The sequence below is a fragment of the Crotalus tigris genome, unplaced genomic scaffold (assembly GCF_016545835.1).
Source record: "Crotalus tigris isolate CLP2741 ecotype Arizona unplaced genomic scaffold, ASM1654583v1 scf7180000019042.1166422, whole genome shotgun sequence".
Lineage (NCBI taxonomy): Eukaryota > Metazoa > Chordata > Lepidosauria > Squamata > Viperidae > Crotalus > Crotalus tigris.
The window spans coordinates 748,427-770,340 of record NW_024097339.1 but is presented as its reverse complement, the minus strand read 5'-3'; the positions used below and the strand labels follow the sequence as shown (position 1 = coordinate 770,340).

Below are 21,914 nucleotides of genomic sequence, written 5' to 3'. Positions count from 1 at the left end.
TTTAATGGCATAAGGTTTTCTGAAATTCTGCTGCCTCTTCCAATGAGTCAATAATAATCATTACATATACATACACGGATAACACTCTCAACCAGCATCTGCATACATATTACAACTTTTTAAAAACACTTTAAATACAGTAGCTACTGTACAGTACAAACAGCAGTGAGCCATTGTCACCGTAGGCAGTGGACAGGGAAGAGGGAAAATAATGTAAGAAGAAACAATCCTCTCATTAAGCCTTTTCTCATGGTTTTCTATTGAAAATAATTTTACTGTGAGTACTATATTGATGAATTTACTGCTTGAAATCGGTGTACATTTAACATCTGTGATTGGTTCTCATATACCATAGGAATTATTTCAAGTGCATAAATAACTTTCTTACATGGTAAAGAAAAACTTCCAGTGATAAGGTAGGACACTAACGGTGAACTAAAATTACAGACCTCTGCTGCAAAAGCCAGAATGTCCAGGACAGCAAAGGAACCCCAAACTCTGCTGTCATCCACTTGTCTGAAATGTTTCAATATATATAGACTTATGCTGTACTAGCCTCTTCCTCGACTGAGAAATACTGGGTGAGACAGTGTCCTCTTGCAGTGATGTATTTATCACTGCCTGAATCCATCTGGAGGTCCCCATTCTGGAGGCGCTCACCACCCAGGGGGACAAGGATTTAATTGACGGGTACAGGCAGTCCTCGACTTAACAACGGTTCGTTTAGTGACCATTCAAAAGGACAATGGCATTGAAAAATGTGATCTATAACCTTTTTCACACTTATGATCATTGTGACATTTCCATGGTCACAATGGTCAGAAGCTTGGCATTTAACTCACATTTATGACGGTTGCAGTGTCGGGTCCTGTGATCACCTTTTGCAATGTTTTGACAAGTAAAGTTAATGGGGAAGCCAGATTCACTTAACAACTGTGCTACTAATGTAACAATTGCAGTGATTCGCTTAAAAAATGTCTCACTTAAGAAATTTTGGGCTTAATTGTGGTTGTAGGTTGAGGACTACTTGTAGTTGCACTGACAGCATCGAGGGTTCTGTCTATCTCATCAGGTCCAACAGGATCAAACTGTTCCCAGATAATCAGGTAAGGCCAATCCAGAGGCATCTCTAATGGACCTTCCGCTCATTTGGATTCTTACTGAGAATATGTCTGTTCTCCGATTTCACAGAATGAAACCTTGAATGCTCAAAATCTTTTAAAGCATGTATTAAGTAACCCTACACATTTGCTTACATTCCCAAACCTACAGATGTATACTTATAAGAGCTTTAAAGAAAAGTCCTTCATTTTTGGAGCAAGTTCTGGCTAAGCTAGCAATATTTACTATTAATGGCTGTAACAGTTCACTGACCCAGTAATTACACTTTGCTTCTAGGCAGTTTTTACAGTAAAATCTCTCAATGTTTTTAAAAACCTAAGGGACAGAAAAGCACAAGTTAGAAACAGCTTTCTCTATACTACATGGCAGACCAGATGCACAGTCCAATTAATTTTTACTTATTGAGAAAATTGCTTGTGGTTTCCTAATTTCTTTGTTCTATCTTTTCTGTTTTCTTAATGTTATCTTAATGAGAATTTCAATAAGGCATTTGATGGTTAGCTCTTCCACATGGTGGAAAGAGACCTTGGGAAAAGAAATAGGCAAAATACGGAGTGCAATTTGTTCCTCAAGCCTATAACGAAGGATCTATGGGAAGGAAATCAAGCCTTCCCACCATTTATAAGAGCAAATGGTTAAAAACTATCTTTCAAGTCATTGGCTGTTGTTTCCTTGTGCAGGACAAAAGATAAGATATTGCAATGGACTCAATACACAATAAAATGTGGGGAAAGTTTCAGGCTTTTCAGATGAACATCCCTTCCAGGATGCCAGAGATTTTCTTAAGTAAATGAAGGTGAATATATGTGTCTCAGGATAATGTTGCAGGATCCAATCTGGATTGGTCACCAGGATCAGAGGTTTTGTCTTCTGAGCTTTTGGACTTGTGCTGGAACTCATCCTCAAGGATTTTTGCTGTGTGCTTTGGCCTGTTCTGTGTGGTATTTATATGGTACCTGTTGTGTGTAGCTTTTTACATGTAGATTGAGGAGTTGATGGATGGCTATTAAGTTGTTGGCTGTTGTTTCCAAGTGCTGTCAAGCCCTTGCCTCCTAAGTACTTAATAAATTGGAGGTAGCCTCACATTGCAATAAATAAGGACATACATTCAATTATGCAGCTACTAACATTGTTGGACGATTAGGCACAAAAGCAGCCAGGTAAATGATTGAAGCCTGGCAAATGGGCCCCTCATCAATCAACAGGAGTGCTCCAGTTTATTAAGGACTTAGGAGGTGAGGGTTAGGCAGCACAAGGAAACAACAGCTAACAACTTAATAGCCATTCATCAATTCCCAATCTACATCTAAAACCCTACACACAACAGGTACCATATAAATAGCATATACAGAACAACCCAAAGCACACAGAAGTTCCCTGAGGATGGGCTCTGGGCACAAGTCCTAAAGCTCAGAAGACAAAACCTCTGGTCCTGGTGACAGACTCAGACTGGATCTTGCTTCTTAAATAATAAAAGATCCTTACCTCAAAGAGGTTGCTCCTTCCATCTGGATGCTAAAAAAGCAGAAACCAGCAGGGTGCCTGACTCTAGGAAATCCAGCTAAGTTTATTTTCTTGGAATTCCTAGAGGGTGGGTACACTTTGGAAGAACTGTCTGAATATTTAGGTGGCTTCTGTGGAAATTTGTTCCATAGAAAGGTGGGCATTATTGAGAAGGAGGGAGTCTTAACAGCTTTGCCTGTCAGTTCTCACTGGATGAGCAAAGTCAACCTGCAGAAGTGGGGCTAACAGATAATAATAATCTATTAGGAGTGTGATAAGGGCAAATGTAGTACATAGCTTCATAGACACTGCAGAAACACTGCAATACAATGATCTACACACTCGATCCTTATAGGCAGCACTATCAATGGTACAAAAATTGCTGAGAGATTCATCAGGATCTGAAGGATTACATTCTCTCTTCCTGATCTTGCTAAATGAAGGTATGCTCCAGTCGCCCAAGATCTAAAGTCTCGGAATTCCAACACCTGCTCAGGAGGAGATGAAGCTCTGCAGAAGGGACACTAATACAACAATAGCAACTCTATGTCCCCTAACCACTGATTCACTGCTGAGTGTACTTTCTTATTGCTACCATGGTTCTCAATAGGAATTTTAGAAATGTATTTTTAAAACTTCAACTTCTTGATCAACTTTGCTGATTTAGGGTGACTGGTTGTATCGACTAGTACTCTATCTGTTTCTGTAGTTTTAGAAGAAAAGCAAGGGCACTCCTGCTCTTATAAAGATCATTCAACGCAGTCTGAAGTTTGTTCCATCAGTACACTCAAAAAATTTCCCAAAAAAATCTGAATGAAGCTGTTTTATTCCACGTTTAAAATTAAACCTTTTTATGTCCATGTCATGCAGATTGCAGATATAAGGCAAGTGAAAGAGATCCTTTGCAACACACATGAGTAAAGCACTTTTGCCCAAAACCCACAACCACATAAACCAACCACAACCAAGGTTCAGGATAGCTGCTTCAAAGGCTTTTTCTTGGTTGTTTCCACAGCTTTCCAGACCATATGGCTACTTCAACATTTTGAGGAGTGCTTCACTGACATGAATGTAGTACTTCAAAGTAGAACACTTTGAAGAATAGCTAATATACATCCCCATAAAGAAGACAGTTATGTGCATTTGACAAATTTTAGCAATCCCTCTTTCTTTTTACATCTTCCTCTCTGAGTATCTACAGTATAGCTGGAACAGGAGGACAACATGGATGGTTTTCACAGTATCAAACCTTTATATTTTAATTGGGAAAAACACCTGCCTTCAGAAGCAAGAGAAGGTGGAAAGATGGAGTAAGGAGCCTGTATTAAGGAAAGACACACTGGCTACTTCTATAGAGGAACAAGGCAGCTTGCAATACAGAGACTCGTTTTGTTTGGAATTTTATTTACATATCTTACACTGAAGGAATGTAGTAATAAAGTGCTTCTGCTTAAAAGGGATGTCCCACTTTGATTTATAGAAGGTCATGTGACAATCTTGGGCAACATCTGCGTGTCAAAGGTGTAGTGGATGTAGCGGTACACTTCCTCTGCTTTCTGCTGATTGACCTGAGTGCGGCCTGCCATCTCCCTTGGGGTACTGCAAAGGAAGAAGGAAATGAAAACACAAAGGGGAAGAATATGAAAATTACTAAAACAGACAGGATAATCAGAGAGGTTCACAGAGTCTTAATGATAATTCCTGCCTGTGTGATTGGCTTATCTGGTCCTATAAATTCCTGTGGCTATCTCTATTTACATTTAATTTAATTTTAATCTAAGTGGTCACCCATCCTGACTCTGGATGGCATATAAACATCGTATAAAATAACATCAGAATGAATGACATACAATCTTTCTAAGCTATCAAAGCTTATAAATGCGAAAATACTCAACTAGACTTTCAGAGGAATGAGAGTCACTTTATACTTCCCTTCTCCCCCCCCCAATACAACAGTTCCGAATGCATTAACATTGGATGAATCAGAACTTTCTGAAGAAAAAATGGCTTTTACCACGACAGCTTCACAAATTTGACAGATTTGAAAGTGAAAAACAAAAAAATCAACCTATCTGTTTATATCCAGTGAAGGGTTGAAATCAGAACAAGCAAAGGGGAACTGTACCTGTTTGCCATCTCTTTTAAAGAACCAAAATGGTGGCACAAAGCTAGAGCCAGTGTATAGCTGACACAGGGAATGGTCAAATAGAAACGGAAAACATCCTGTCGGGGTCCCTCCACTTCTGTTGGTACACGGATGGCTGCATTCTTCCGCTGTTCCACCAAAGCTAGTTCCTTTAGCAAGTCAGCAGTTTCCACTTGGCAGGCACTGAAGAGCACTTTGATTCCTGCCTGGATGAATGCTGATAACATGCCGTCATAGTGCTTGGTTCTATGGAACACCCTCCACGCCTCTCCTGAAAGATTGAAAGACAGAAGAAATTCAACATTTCTCATGCGACGGCACAACACACTTATGCATGAACAAGGTAATGATATTTTAGCCTAGTCTTTTGTGAAGGCCCAGTTCCTATGATTAGCTTATAGTTCAGTTTATTATGTGAGTACGTAAAACCTGAGTTAAGCAAACCATGGTTAAGCAAAAATATATAAAAGAAGGAGCAACAGTAACCCAGCCCAAAATCAAATCAAATCTCAAACCAAATCTTATTATACCCAAAAGCCCATAAAATCAGTGAGATAAAACCTACATGTGTGTGCACATGTGCACGCGCACACACACACACACACACACACACACGTGTATGAATGTAGGTTTTATATCATTGATTTTCTGTGTATATTTTACTGACAGTAAAATATAATGTAAGATATATAACAAACAACAGAATCAGGATACAAAGTAGGGAATACAATAACTGTAAAATAAAATACAAATAAATAAACAAAAGCCAAAATCTTCAGCTACAAACAAAGTGAGAACAAATACAGTAACTTGAGAGAATATACAACTCCCTGTTAAAGTTTGAATGTCTGGATAAAAATGCTTTCACAGCTTTGAAAAAAATCAGGAATGATAGAAAAGGCACACCTTTAATGACAAAATATTCCAAAAGTGATAAGTCTGTCACAGAAAAGGACTTTATTCTGATCCACAATCTGCTCATCTCAGAACAGAATAACAGAGTTGGAAAGGACCCTCAAGGTCATCTAGTCCAACCCCCTGCTCAGGCAGGAAACCCTATACCATTTCAGACAAATGTTGTCCAGTCTCTTCTTAAAAACTTCCAGTGTTGGAGCATTCACAGCTTCTGGAGGCAGGTTGTTTCACTGGTTAATTGTTCTAACTGTCAGGAACTGTCCTTAGTTCTAGGTTGCTTCTCTCCTTGATTAGTTTCCACCCGTTGCTTCTTGTCCTACCTTCAGGTACTTTGGAGAATAGCTTGGCTCTCTCTTCGTGTAAGCCCCTGAGATATTGGAAGACTGCTATCATATCACTCCTAGCCCTTCTTTTCAATAAATTAGATATACCAAATTCCTGCAACTTTCCTTCATGTTTTAGCCTCCAATCCCCTAATAATCTTTGTTGCTCTTTTCTGTACTCTTTCTAGAGCAGGGGTGTCAAACTGCCGGCCCATGGGCTGGACGTGTCACGTCAAAACCTTGCCCACCCTATTGCCAGCAATAGGGAAAAAGTTCCGATACATTACACAACATCACGTGATGTCGCATGTTTGACATGTCTGTTCTAGTCTCAATATCTTTTTTACATTGTGGTGACGAAAACTGGATGCAGTATTCCAAGTATAGTCTTATCAAGGCATTGTTACATGGTCTTTATTCTATCCCTGTTAATGCAGCCTAGGACCGCGTTGGCTTTTTTGGCAACTGCGGCACACTGCTAGCTTAAAGAGGCAGGACCGTGATGTAATTCTCTTGCTCCTTCCCAGTTTGTAATTCTGTTTCAAGTCCCACCTTCATCCCCTTGTGAAATATGGCTTTTCTTTCCTATTAACAATTAATCTCATAACTAGTAAACGTGAAAAATTGCACCTGAAGAACAGTTGAGTGCCTGTGGCAGACTTGCCAGACAAGATACCAACCTGTCCTAATTCTTTCCTTCTCCACAATTATGCAGATCCTATCAAACTTGTTTTTCAGCTGCTGCATCCTCTGGACCATTTTACTCTGATGTATGTTGTTGACCAATTCTGTCTGGCACTTTCTTTCCACTGCCAGACGGTTGCTGACAATATAATCACAGGAACCTAGAGAACAAATTTCAACCTTGACTCCGTGAACAGTTTTCAGGGTTGAAATAACTTCTGGCCCAGAGGAAATCTCATGGTTATCCACCAGAATGCACAGAGGCGCTGCTTTCTTTGAATTCCTTAGAGTCCAAGAGGAGGAGGAGGAGGAAGAAGAGAATCCAGGAAAGTTCTCCAAAAACGTTTCTGGCTGCAAAGATCATGACATCGTATCAGTCAGCAGGCTTAGAACATCTAAAAAAAAACACTGGGGAACAGTCTTTTAGCATTTGTATCGTGTCAATCAAAGTACCTATTGCCTGCAGAATTACACAGAAAACACAGATCACAGTTGTCTATGGAGATTCTCAACCATCCAGATAATGGTTGCCCCAAAAGTGCTTTTTCCAAATTTTAAAATTTAAAAATGCAGGTCACAATTACTGATTAAAGACACATTACTGGAAAAACGTTTGGGATGTTGGGAGGAAAAATGTTATGTCCATATATGTTCCTTTTGTTAAATGTATAACCTTCTGTAATCTCATAGATCCACATGGTTGGAACAGGTCTTATAGCTTCAGCTTGAACGATGCTAATTAAGAACAGTCCACCTCTTATTTGGATAACTGTTCTCTGCTGAACCCTTACTCTTAGAAAGTTTCCCCCACTTCATTTGGAATTTGCCTTCCGGAATTTAAATGTTATTCTATGTTCTGTGTTCTGGAACCAGAGAAATAATTTTTGATCTTTTTTTTGTGACAAGCTTTCAGGTACATGATTGTACTATATTCCTCTTTAATCATCTTTTCTCAAGGCTAAACTTATCTAGATCCTTCATTTTCTCTTTGTAGCTCTGTTTCTAGTTCCTTGACTAATTTTTTTGTCATTTGTCATTGTCATGTTTCAATTTCTTACCGTTACCATGGTATCTAGAATTGGATTTAACAGTCAAGGCTGGTCTGACTACTGCAGAATGAGGAGATAGACTAACTTGTCTGACACAGCATACTATGCTAATAATACAGCAGAATTACAATGAGGAGAAATCTATTAAATCATTTACTGAAGATTCTCAAGAGAAATGTGGCAAAGGCCTAAATCAATCATTTTTAAAGTTTTCTCCTGACTTCTTAGTTTCACTATTCCAAGACATCCACAAAAGAAGCAGTAATTTTTTTTAAAAAAACAGTCTTATCTTCAGCATAATCTGCAACTGTTCACCCACAAGCTCTGATTTGCACTGATCTTTGCTTTGAGGATGAAAATCTGATTGTTCTGACAAAGATATGTTTGTATCCAAGCATACCTTAGCATGGCTTTCTTGGGGTTTTGTAACTGAGCATTTTTGGTGAAGAGTTTGATCCTTAGTTAAGGAAGTAATATTACAATCCTTATCAACTTTAGCACTGACTCGTGATTCCATCTGCTCTTCATTTTTATCAGTCTCCTCATCTTCACTAGATCTGTTAAGAATTCGAACCCTAGTTAATCTCTTTGGGAGGAATGGACCTTTTGTTTTCAGTTTCACATGGCCTGCTTTCATTTTTTTCCTGTGCCGGGTTTGGTACTGTTTTCTCCCATTCACAAAGCTTTCTTCCCCTAAAAGGTCAAAATTGATGCACAGATCTTCATCACTGGAACTGCTGTTGGGGTTATCCTCTTCATTGTCCTCAACACAGAAACTGTCCTCTATGTAGCATTCATCTTGCTCTGGAATCTGAGAAGAAAGAAGACAAATCCTGACAAATTCCCATGCCTCATGAAAAAAAGGAAGCAAAACTAACGGTTATAATTAGACACTATCAGTAATATTTTGGTTATACAGTACATGGTTCCTGGCCATTACTGATCCAAACTCAAGAGTTTTGGCACTTCAAAAGAAAACTGCTTTATTTCATTATGCATCTAAAAGTACATTAAAATCTTCCAACATAAAACCTTTTCTTGATGCCTGGCCTATCGTGTTAGTAGTTCATCCTCTCTCAGTGATGGAACTTGTACATTTACCCTACTTTGTTGACTTCTGACAGCTTAAAAAGTGTTTATGTGCTTTTATCTAGTTTTTGTCTGATTTCACAAACTTAAACAGAGAGAAACCCAGTTAATACTTGGATGGGAGGGCCTAAGGATGTGTCCATGAAGTCATCAAGAAATGAAAGTCAAGGTTTTGCCTTTGCATATGTCAGGCTTTTTGCCAGTTGCCTAAGACCGAACAGGATTTGTTTCTAAATATGATTCTTAGTTCTCTTTAGCAAGATTTATTATGATGAAAGGGGTAGTGGCACAAAAATATAAGCAAGTATGCTAGTTTCAGTTGTTTCGTTTTAGAACCAATTTATCTCCAGGTATACTACAGTACCAATTTTTTTGATTCTCTTTCTTGCAGCCTTCCTGTTATCTGATGAGGAGGCATTTCTCTTCATATGGAAGATTGCAACCCCCTGATGTTCTTAGGAATATTGTATTGGAATTTATCGGAAATAATCAGCACTTTGAGGTAAGTCCAGAAGTCTATTGGCAACCAATACAACAACTGCAGTATCCATGTTACTCTAGACCAGTTGGTTCTCAACCTTTTTAATGCCGCGACCCCCAACCGGTCGTAAGTCGAGGACTACCCAACTGGTCGTAAGTCGAGGACTACCCAACCGGCCGCAAGTCGAGGACTTTCCCTGCCCAGGAGTGCCGCGCATGCGTGGTGCCTCCCCCTGTGCCGGCCGAGGCGTAGCTGGCAAGCGGCAGAGACGGAGCAGGCCGACCACCGGCTGGGCCACCAGCTGGCCCAGCCCAAGGGAGGTAAGGCACCCACCGGGCCCCACGCGTGCCAGCAACCCTCCCTGCGCCCGCCGGCCTCCCACCTCCCACCCCTGGCCCTCTTTTACTTACATTTTTAGTAGTTGCTCAGCAGGGAGGGGTGGAAACTTCCAGACAGCTCGCCTTCGCTGCAGACAACTTGCAGCACCGTTTGCAGAATGGGAGTTTTGGCGGGCTCAGCAGGGCAGAGACAGCCTGGACAATTCCTATTGGCTTTTGAAAGCCAATAGAATTAGACTCTATTCAAGAGATCTATTCTATTGGCTTTCAAAAGCCAATAGAATAAAAGGGAGTAGCACAGCTAAGGAAAAGGGGGGAAAATGGCGGACTGCGTTGTTTGGCGACCCCCGTGAAATGGTCGTTCAACCCCAAATGGGGCCGCGACCCACAGGTTGAGAACCGCTGCTCTAGACTAGCAGATTTCTGCTGCTATCAACTGCGTTACTCTATTTTATACCTGCTATAGTTTCCTACTAATCTTTAAAACCCCGTGACCTTGTGATATAAAGGTGTTACTTACCACTGACAAGTCTTAACAGCTCAGGTAGGCTTGTAAAAAAATCCTTAAAATATTCTCACTTGTGATAGTTGCATTTGGATTATTTTGCTTATTTTTTTATTAAGTAAACCCTCACTCTGATAATGTTCTTTACAATAAAATAATATCTAGGCATTTCAAAGCATTTGCAGGTTCAGACCAATTTGTGATGTGGTTCCATTTATTACAGTATCACTTTGTCTGACTTTTTTACCTGTGAGAAAACAGTTATTGGATTGTATTCTTTATGCACCATCTTATACTTGTTGCCAACAGCTGGACTGCAAACAGACTTCAGATAAACTGCCTGCATCTCAGATTCTATGTAGAAAAAAAAAATAGACTGTCAGACATAAAAGTAACGGAACCCGCACTCAATCTTGAATCTGTTCTTTCTGTTCAGGTGGAAAAAAATCTCCACATGATATAGCTAGTCCTCGACTTATGACCACAATTGAGCCCAAAATTTCTGTTGTTAAGTGAAACATTTGTTAAGTGTGTTTTGCCCCATTTTACATTTAACAGTTGTTAAGTGAATCACTGCAGTTGTAAAATTAGTAACATGGTTGTTAAATGAATCTGGCTTCCCCACTGACTTTGCTTGTCAGAAGGTCACAAAATGGGATCACATGACACGGGGACCATTGCAACCGTCACAAATATGAATCAGTTGCCAAGTATCTGAGTTTTGATCATTTGACCATGGGGATGCTGCAACAGTCCTAAGTGCGAAAAATGGTCGTAAGTCACATTTTTTTCAGTGCTGTTGTAACTTTAAATGGTCACAAAATGAACTGTTGTAAGTCGAGAACTACCTGTATTTTTTTTGTCATATAAAAGCTATAACCTTTAGAAAAAATGGATTCATTGCAACCCTCATTACACAAGTATCTCTGAAGGGTTCTGGAAGAGAAATGTCTAGCAGATTAAGAGCAGCTTCTTTCCAAGGAAAGTAGCATCTTCAGGTATTGGAGAGAGGAATTATCAAGAATACGATGGAAATTTTAACTCTCCTACCTCCATGCACACATATGGACATTGCTATATCAAAGTTAAAAACCAGGAGCAGGAGTGGAAATATGCTATTCATATCTTATCTAAGAAAGTTATTCATTGGACCAGATGCTCAAACACGGATAAGTTCAAACAGAATATCAACTGATTTGGGGGGGGGGGAGGATTTTTGCTACATACCATTTAAATCTTGAGTGATCTGCGTCTCATCATCAAGAAACTGAATAAGGGAAGAACTCAATTCACCTTCCAATTTTACACTCTCATCAGATGAAATTTCCACTCCATCTTCAGAAAGTTCTGCCTCCTCATCTATGAAGTGCTTTGCTAAATTCTACAGGATGCAAAAGAGAATTTTGGATACAATTCCGTTTCAAAGAATTCACTTTAGAACTGAAACATAAAACCCACTTAACAGATTGCTGTGAATTTCAATAATGGTAGACTGGCCAAAAAATACATCAGCTGGAACTAAGGATCTGTTTCCTAGGGGCTTATAGCAAATTACAGAGAAGGCCATGCTTAAACTCCAGCTGTTGTTTCATGAATCATTCTTGGGATCCACTAAGTTTTTAAAGTGTTTCAACTCCCAGCTGCCAAAGCTTCAAATTACTGAAATAGAAACTTATATTCACCAAAAGGAAAATAGGACTCTGACTACTTAACATACATTACTGTGCTGTACAAAAATCAATTAGACAGTTGGTTACTACTGTATATCAATATGTTAACTGCAGAGAATGTTCAGGTACTAACCTGCATGAATTAAGCTAGAATTCTCTCTCTCTCTGCCTGTCTTATCTGTCTGTCTGTCTGTCTGTCTATCTATCTATCATAAATGGAAAATTTCAGATGATGGCTTACTCCATTTGTACTAAAAACCACCTTTCCCCAGAAATCCATGTATTATGCATAATATGTTTAAAATGTTAGCTTGTTCCTGATTTCTTAAGGCTTGATTTGTCTGGTTGACATAACTTTCTCTTGACTGTGAATCTGATATAAATTTTCATTTTTTGCTGCTTAAATCACCAAAATAACTGTAGACAAAAGGACTCTTGCTAACCAAATCATGTTCATTCTGAATCATGCATATGATTCTAGAGGGGTTTTAATGTTACCAATTCAAAGGCAAAATATAGTAAGAAATAACATATTCAGAGAAGTCATCTTAATTAATTGTAACATTCTTACCTTGATCAGAAGTTTGTCTCCTTTCTTCTGCCTTTTCATATCTTGAACTGGCTTCTTGATATAGTTCTTTCTGTCATGAAACACTGGGCTTGATTTCTTAGCAAAATCTGTGCTTTCATCACTAGAGACATCTGACTAAAACATAATTGTTGTTTAAAATAACATCAAAATAACATTAAAAATAACTTTCCCATTATAAATGCATTTAGTGATGCAGGCAGGTTTAAAAATTAAACATTTCAGATGAAACTGGAATTTTTCTTATTAGGAATTATGGAAATTTAACTAGAAAAGGCTCATGAACAATTGGTTTTATACAGATAGTCCTTTACTTACATCCATTTTTAGCAAAATTTCCAAATGATGATGGTGCTAAAAAAAAAACCCTTCCCCAGTCTTCGCATCTATAACTATTGCAGTGAACCTGTGGTTATGTGATCAAAATTCAGCTGACATGTATTTACAGCATCCTGGGGTCATGTGATTGTCATTTGTGACCTTCTCAGCGATATGCTGACAAAATGACTGTGTGATTCACTTAACAATTGAGCAAAGTTATAAAATCAGGCATGATTCACTTAATGAATGCCTCATTTAGTAATAGAAGTTCCGGTCCATTGTGGTGGTAAGTAGAGGACTTTTTGTATATAGTAACTGCAGCAAGGTTATTGTAGATATAATAATAATAATAGATATAATAAAAGCACCAGTAATGGAGTGGATGAATTCTGAAGATGCTGAGTTTGCAGAATGGTTAAGCTGACTTATTTGATCAAGGAGGGAACTACAATTATTTTTATGAAAGCTAGAAACTCTTTATTGACTTTTTACTGAAAATGGATAAAAATAAACTGCTGATTTTGGAATTTATTCAGTGAAAAGCTTTGTTTGTGGGAAGAATAGAACTATGATATGCAATATGGGAGGATGGGGATGTTAATTGCTAAGTTTGTAACAGAAGATGAAATGTCATTCTTTAGATAGCTTTCTTTTTGTTATTCTTCACTTTTTCTTTTACTACTTTTTTAAAATCTTCTTCTATTTCAGCCATGTTTCTATAGTTTTTAAAATATTTGTAAAATCTTCTTTTAATAACAATTATTTTAAAAGATAGCCTTTTCATGTCTTCCAGTTTATATGTTCCCTCATACAGGTAGTTATTGAGTTATGAACGTCCACTTAATGAATATTCAAAATTATGACATTCCCCGCCAAAACTACTTACAACCAGGTCCCAAAGTTACGTATGTTGCAACATCACAGCGGTCCTTCGCACTTATGAATGATCCCAGAGACACTGCAACATGCTACTTTGACTGAGAGTCCCGAACTTCCCATGCTCGCCTCCTGTGCGGCCTTGGGTACTGGAGCCCTTGTCCAGCCAGGCAGGGAAACGCTGGGCCGGGCTCTCCCCTTCCCCGCTGAGCCCCAGCCTCTCACAAACGGGCGTGGCCCTGCCCTGCCACTTGCTGGAGTGCCGAACCAGCAAGAGTAGAATTGCTTAGGACTCCCTCTTGTATTTGGAAAAGGAGTGCTTTTGGCAAGCGAGGGGAGCAGGGCGGTGGCGTGCCAAGCTCTTCAGTTCCATGGCACTGCAATTTTTGAAACCCAGGCAGGTTCGGCACTCCAGCAAGTGGCAGGGCAGGGCCACGCCTACTTGTGAGAGAGATTGGGGCTCGTCAGGGAAGGGGAGAGCCCGGCCCGGCGCTTCTCTGCCTGCTGGACAAGGTGTCTGGCACCCAAGGCTGCACAGGTTAAGCGTGGGAAGTGTGGGGCTCTCAAATGTGGCACCAAAGATAAATTAGCAGCTATGTTGTATATAGTATATTTTAAATGTGTGTTATGTATGTGTACACTTGAGAGCAGGCAACTAAATTTCATTTTTAATGTGTGTCATTGGGCCCCCAGGAAAAAAAATGACAATAAAGGTTATCTGAATCTGAATTGATTTGGGGAGGGGGAAGGGAGGTGCCTTTGGGTCATTTTTGACTCTTGGCAACTCCCTGGACAAATCCATACATTTTTCATGGCAACATTTTAGAAATGATTTGTCTTCTTGGGGCTGAGAGAGAATGATGGGCTTTGTGTCTAAGGCAGGACTAGAACTCTCAGTCTCCTGGTTTCTGGTCTGCTGAGTATAACCACTACACCAAATTGGCTCTTGTTTGAACATTAGAAGACCTTGTATATTAAAAACATATAAAAACTAAAATATTCTGTCTTAGCAAACGAAGCAATCCCGCCAAGTTGATGGGCAACATAAAATTTAATTTTATTTAGATACGACTATTCAAGCCAAATTCAGCAACACATGTTTTAAGCACATTCTTTCTACACTAGTCAGAGAAGAAACTTACAGCAATGAGTGGACGTTTCCGTTTCTTGACAGCATGAATTGGTGATTCAAAGTCACAGTCACTAATCTAAGAAAGAATGAATAAATGAGTATCCATTAAGAAGTCTCTGAGAGGAATATTTGATTCACTTAAAATTGCTTAAGTATAGCTAAATTACTCACATCTGAAGTTCTCAAAATTTTTGTTTTTTTCTTTTTTTTATTGAGAGAAGAAAATTTTTCACCTTCACTGCTGTCTCCTACAGTGAAAAATTAATAAGAACCTGATTTTTTTTCAGCATACAATGAACTTGTTTAGACACAAAAAAATATACATTTCCATTTTTAAAAAATAAGTAAGGCAATTTCTTGTTTGCAGAAATTCTCTATCAACACAAAGTCCAGGCTAGTTAAGATGAAACTGAAGCTTAAGTTAAAACAATATTTCCCATCATGGGAACAAATTAAAAAGATGGGAAAGCATTAGTAAACCAGTTTTACTTACTGCACCTGGATATGACTGCTCTTCACATAAACTAGCCCTCTAGAACAAAATAGCATATTCAACTGAGTTTCTATATTTTGTTTCTCACCTATCTTCCTAATCAAGTGCATTATTCTTTATTTTGAGGAGGAAATAAAAATATACCAACAGTTCAGTCTGGTATAATATTTCAAAGGAGCAAATCAAATTTTGGTTATCAATCTTAGGACAGCTTTAAAATATTTCCAAGATTCATTATTTTACTTATAAATGCTTTTGTGTACATTTAAATGTACAAACCCAGCAACTGTACAGTCAGGAAATCTGCAGTAGTAAATATAAGGATCTTATATATTCTCACAGAAAGAAGATCACTTTAGCCAACCTAACAGTAAACATTTATAAATGTATCATATAGTGATTACATTTGCTACAAGCTGATCTTTAGCTGCATTACAGAGCATGTAAAAGGCTAGGCAGATGCTGAGCTGAAAACAGAATAAAGTAATGAGAACTATTCAACATCCCCAAAGCCCTCAGTCACTGGTTTCGTTAGGCCTCCTAAAGAGTGCAGATGCTCAAGGATATAGCTGCATCATTGTTCTTATACACACAATTATGCACTTGAAATCTTAACTTCCGCAGAAAGCCTGTTAAAATAATTTAGGTCTTCATTTTTGGTCTTACCAAGTTCATGGGATGGAAAATCCTCTACTCCAAAAGCTGATTTTGCCAAGACTTTAACTATGCTGGTGTTTGCTTTTCTTGAAACTCTCATATGTGAGCTTTCTTGATTATTTCTAGAGCAAGAACCATGAGAAGTTCTAATATGTATCATTTGTCCACCTGTGGGTGTGGAACACACAGTCTTTACATGGTTTGGTGACTGATAAAATCTCTGAGTTGCTGGTGTGAAAGGAGATGCCAAAGAAACAGCAGGGTCAATTGCTGCCAGACCAGGATCGTGGTTTTGCAAGTTTAATGGTGTAGAAGATTTAGTCACATTAAAACATTCATTACTAGTATATTTATTTACCGAGCTACTATTTGAGAAAGAGGTTTCAACCTTATTGGAATGACCAGGTGCAGAGCTCCCCTTATTTTTCATGGAGTTCATTTGCTCTAAGGCATCATCTTCTGACTCTTGAAAAGAAAATCCAAGATCAAAGTTAACAGAGAACAAATCCTCAGAAGCATCATATAGCGGCTCATAATCATGAGGATTTGCTTTGCTTCCATGATCAAGATCAGCAGAGACTTCTACTTTATCTCTACGTGGCGTCAATGATGTTATGGGACTTGTATTGCAAACAGAAACAAGTTGGTCAGAAAAATGCCATTCAGGGGTTCTTGCTTTGTTATTCTGCATGTTAGCCTGACCACACAAGCCAGGTAATTCTGAAGGTGCCCCCATTTTTTCAACTGATGGATGACTATTCTGTCCATGATTTCCCAATAAATGCATAGAACAATCTTCCTCAGGGTTTACATTCCGTCCAAATTGTTTGCATGTTTTTTCACAGCTTTTACCACTATCCCTTTTCAGAGAATCTAATGCTGGGCTATCATTTACTTTTGACAGTTTCTCCCCTTCAATTCCATTCTGTTGTTCAGTTTCAACTTCAAAAATGTCATCCCAGCTAAGATCATTCATACTGCTAATGAAGGTATCTGGAATATTATTCGTTTCCAAAGGATAGGTATCCACTGAACACAATTTACCATTGTTTAAGAGTTCACAGCTGTTCTGAGGAGAAATGGACACATTCTTGAAACATACACTTTTCTCTGGAATATTGTCTTTAGACTTGCTGGAAACCCATTGCTGTAATGAATCAAGCTCCATGCCTTCATTCACCCTCTTTTCCTCAGAAGCAAACCATTCATCCAGAGATGGTGGGGACTGTGACAGAAGTCTTGCTACATTCATCTGGATGTCTTTTCCCCAAGAAAGATTCTCATCAGCATTTGTTTCAGAAGATATAAACAAATCAATCTCTGGCACTGGGAGATAAAATAAAGATGAAAGATATGAATCATCTGCAAAACAGCCATAGCCAGAATCCACACACTGTCCATTTTGTACACAATTTTCAGGAGCAGGATGAATTATTTTTGTTATAGCATTTTCAGGATTAACACAAGTCCTTTCTTGAATACTTGTGTTGAGGGCTGGATCCATATTTTCTTGATTCTCATCTGCCGAACTTTTCTGTCCTGTAGCTTTAAGAAATGATGATAGGCTTGTTGAGAAGCAAGCTGAAATGCTGCCATCCTTTTTAGCATGAACTGCAGTTTCTACATCAATCACCTGAGGTCTTTTCGAGGATTTAAAATTGGCCACTTTAAACAGTGACATACATTCTGCATCAAATTCTTGTAAGGAATATTTTTCTTTTGCTGTAGCTGCTGTTTTTTTTCTAGATGATACTTTTTCAAGAGTTACGGTCTCACATCTTTTGCTGATCTGAACGTTTGATGCATCAACATCTTCCCAATGAAGATAAGGTTGGATTGCCAGCTCATAAGCACACTCTCCCTAGTTAAGATAATAAAGAAAAAAAACACTTTATTTTGGAAATTTACACATTTACATTCTTTACCTTCTGCATTATTGGCATTCACTAAGTTGCTGTTAGTTTACAGAATGGAATTTGATAGAAAAGAGGAAGTCTGTGGTACATTCAATGAAGCCACAATCATTTTAGGTAATTGATCTGAAATTCAAGGCCAATGCTCTCAACTTGAGCACCCTGATTTGCCTCTTCTTTTTGAATGTCACAAATCAGAATAGAAAGGGAGAAGTTGCATCACATTACTTTAATAAAAGTACATTTAGTCCTTGAGATACGACTATAATGGAGCCTGCTCATTAAGTTAAGTCATAAGGGTCTTATCCAGCCAACCATGACTTATCCAGCCATGGATGAGACCTCCAAAAATTAATTGCAGGGATTTCAAATAGGCAGGAAATTATAACAGAGGGAGACTTTTAGTATATCAATACTTTGGAGATAAACTTTGCCCAGCTTGGACCTTCAGAAAAATTCCAAGCACCCTCACAACTTTCTGTTTTAGAAGCTAAAAGAAATTATAAGTGGATCAGATACTCTTTGGTTTAATCTTAACCAATAGGAAGGACTTAACTGTACTATTACCACATTCTCATAATACTTTCAGCTTAGTATTCAATTAACATCAAAAAGAACTTTAGGACTCCTAAATGCACATAAGTTAACAAATCTGATAAAATTATAAAAAGCAACCCTCTGGAAGAGGAAGGTGAAATACTTAAATTTCACATCAATTAGCATGACCCCAGGGTTGCTGAGAGTCGGATGACATATGCACAAAAATGTGAAATAACAGCTGCCAATTCTTCAACTGATGTTGCCTTCATATTCATCGAGTTCTTCCCAAGAACCTAGGAAGTCACATTGTTATCAACATAGTATATGTGTGGATCCAAGCTGTGTGGTCTTTTGTAACAGATGGAAATTTTCTAAATTATCATTATTCTCAATAATCAATAATCTATCCATCTAAATTCCATGGTAGTCTCACATCCGGCTACTAACCAGAATAAAACCTGCTTAGTTTTTTGAACCCAGACAAAGCCAGTCAGGTGTTGCCACCTCCTGAATTAGACTACAAGTTTTATTTTCTTAGATGTTCAGGTAACAACTTAATGATCCATGGCAAGATCATCCCTACATTTTTTGGATTGCAGTACTTTATTTTAAAAAAAAACTTTTTTAGAAAGCTTTATGCTTATTTTCCAAAATAGTTAAAAAAAACAGATCAAGTAAACCTCATAGTCCCCTCCATCAGCTTGCAAATTATGTAAGTTTTTTCTGTCTCTTCATTTAGTTGGACATTTAAATAATGATGGTGATTTTAATTAGTCATCAATGAAATATGTGTCTGCTAGAAAATGGAAAGCTGTTTAGTTTCTGACAGTTTAATTTCCATTACTGAGTTAACTATATATATTCCCTATGAGTGAATCACAATATATGAATCACACAATGAATACCCCATAATGAAAGGCAGTGTATGTTCATGTGCAAAATCAGTTATCTCAAATTTTCTACAGAGTATGTATTAATCTGAGCTGCTGGAAATATAATCAGATGAGGGCCTGACACTTTGTATTATTGAGGTTTACATCAAAGAAATATAGGAATATCAGACTAGGGGAGATCAAAAGTACAATATACAGCAAGACACATTAGAAGTATAATCTATAATTCATTTTTAGGGGTGCTGCACAAAACATGCAATGAAATACATGCCTAAAGCTTACAGAACCATAGAAAAAGGAAGTTGGGAAGGAGTGATCATCATTTTCTTCATTACAGGACAGCATTATAGTTTTGGTAACACTGAAATCCAAAAAATATGGAGGTGTTGCTCTCATCCACAATATAATTACCAAACTAGTTAAAAGTCAGTGAATAACTTTATGAGTTATCTGACAAGCTAAACTAATTGCTGATGAAAAAGCTACCTATCTCTAAACTTTATCGCCTAAGCAATGACATCAGGCAAACTAATATGTTTTTAATAAGTTTCTCAACACCTGTCAGAATCCAATTATATTTCATCTTTAATTATCAAATATAGAAACTCCCAATTCTACCTTCTCTGGATTCTGCCATAAGAGGGAGAGAAGGGGGAGAACAAAGGGGCTTTATGGCCCTCACTTCCTTCAGTAGACTTCTAGGGAGCTGAATGTGTTTATTGCAACTTCAAAGAGAGACTTTGAATGTAAATAGCATCAAAGAACTTTACCATGACAAAAGAGAGCTAATTACCTTTCATGTAGTTATCTGAAGTCTCCATAAGACGAAAGAAAGGAGCAAGGGGGTGGAATTGTGATGCCTGAAACTATCACTGGAAGGGGGGGTGATTGGGTGGGACTGCTGGGGAACCCCTTAAAACCTTGAATGGGAGAGCTTGGACCCCAAATCCTGTCTAGCATGCCTGCAACCACTTCTCCTTAATAAAGGATTCCTGTTGGAAGAATTATTCCAAGAGTTCTGTCTTCTTAAGATGCAAAGTGGGGTGGGTCCTTACATTAGACAGGACTTGCAAAATTACTCCACCTGGAAGGGAGACCCTTGCCGGGGGATTTTGCAAAAATTTACCATGTCAGACAATGGAGCAAGAGAGGGGGAAAACTCCCTGGAAAGAGAGCCGCTGACCCAGTTGGAACCTTGCCAGATGTTGGGATCCGAGAGGTCAGATTCCTCAGGAGAAGAAGTGGTGGAGACATGGGACCACAAGCCTCGCTGGTCAAGGGGCGTTGGAAAGAAAAGTGAGTGGAGAAAGGAATCAAGAAAGGTGACCCTGAGACGGGGGACCAAGCAACCAGAATGTAAGCAGGAGATGGAGAAATCCCTGCACACAAGTGAAGAGGGAGGAAGCTGGGCACCGTACTCAGACTGGATCCTAGAGAAAGCTATTGACCTGATGAAGAGAACTCTCAGCTTCCTAGGAGAGGAGAATACTGGCCCTATGGCCGCCCCAGCTCCTGGAGCCGCAAAGGGAGAGACACCGAGGGGGACGTGGACCCTGCAACCCCAGGGACATCTACTGATCCAGGAGCCCCCACCCCCTACCGGACCACAGATGGCAATCTGGACGGAAGACACTACCACCCACAATGGAGGCACCAATCCATTCCAAGACGTCCACCGTTGGAGGTGAAATTCAAAGGGGAGCCAACACGCTTGGGGTTTTTCCTAACCCAAGTCCTCAGCTACATGGAGGAATATGGGCAGGACATTCCCAGCGACAAAGCCCGCATCCAGATTGTGCAATCTGCCCTGGATGGACCAGCTGCAGATTGGGTGGTGAACTTGCATGACTCCAATGCCCCAGAACTCAGTAACTTCAACCATTTCATGTCCTCTTTGAGAAGACGATTTGAAGATCCCCCTGGCTGATCGCAAAGCCCGTGAAAGGATAAAAATGATGAGGCAAGGCAAACGCCCAGTGGCTGAGTATACACAAGAATTCCGGGCCATTGCCAGCAAACTGAATTGGCCAGAAGACATCCTCCTTGGCCATTTCAAAGACGGACTAAACTATGATCTATATGATGCTTGCCTGCCCCGAGGGGACCCACATCGACTTGAGGAATGGTACGTCTTGGCAGAGGAAGCAGAGATCGACATATTGAAGAGGCACCGCCGAGGAAAACAATGGAGCCGCCCCCCGCCTGAGCTGACACACCAACCAGTGAAATCATCGGATACAGCCAAGAAGCAAATGGGGTGTTTCAAGTGCGGAAGAGAAGGGCATCAAGCTGTAGAATGCCGCTCAAAGGCCCCCCAGCACAACCCAGACAGATCCCCAATCAACAAACCCGTAAAGTCTTCAGCTAAGCCAAAAGAAACGGCCATGAGAATGATGGAAATTGCAGAACCCCCCACTTCTGCTCACCAAGGGGAAAGAACTCCAGCCTACACCACAGGGCCGGTGGATGCCTCAGATGACAGCTCGGAGGGCGAACCCCTGGTAAGTGGATGCATCACACCCATCCTCAAAACAGTGACTATATTAATCCCCCCCATGCCCGAAGCTGTGAAGGTGAAAGCCTTAATAGACTCTGGCTGCACCCGCTGCCTCATTAGCCCAACACTAGCGGGGAATCTGGGCATCCCATCCAGGAGACTGGAACAACCAATCTCA

At 39.4% G+C, this 21,914-nt stretch overlaps 1 protein-coding gene across 2 annotated transcripts in view; it reads right to left on the bottom strand.

Moving 5' to 3' along the window:
- Positions 1–3,461: 3,461 nt before the first annotated feature.
- FANCM (FA complementation group M) overlaps positions 3,462–21,914 on the bottom strand; it is a 50,743-nt gene continuing 32,290 nt past the window's right edge. For both annotated transcript variants that reach the window (XM_039358618.1, XM_039358620.1), the window contains 10 exons: positions 15,903–17,754; positions 14,915–14,991; positions 14,754–14,819; positions 12,397–12,531; positions 11,383–11,536; positions 10,403–10,509; positions 8,143–8,553; positions 6,690–7,044; positions 4,751–5,042; positions 3,462–4,224 (listed from right to left, as the gene is read on the bottom strand). In XM_039358618.1, the coding sequence (XP_039214552.1) occupies positions 4,110–4,224; positions 4,751–5,042; positions 6,690–7,044; positions 8,143–8,553; positions 10,403–10,509; positions 11,383–11,536; positions 12,397–12,531; positions 14,754–14,819; positions 14,915–14,991; positions 15,903–17,754 (3,564 nt within the window). In that variant the 3' untranslated portion in view covers positions 3,462–4,109. The remainder of the gene's footprint in view (positions 4,225–4,750; positions 5,043–6,689; positions 7,045–8,142; positions 8,554–10,402; positions 10,510–11,382; positions 11,537–12,396; positions 12,532–14,753; positions 14,820–14,914; positions 14,992–15,902; positions 17,755–21,914) is intronic.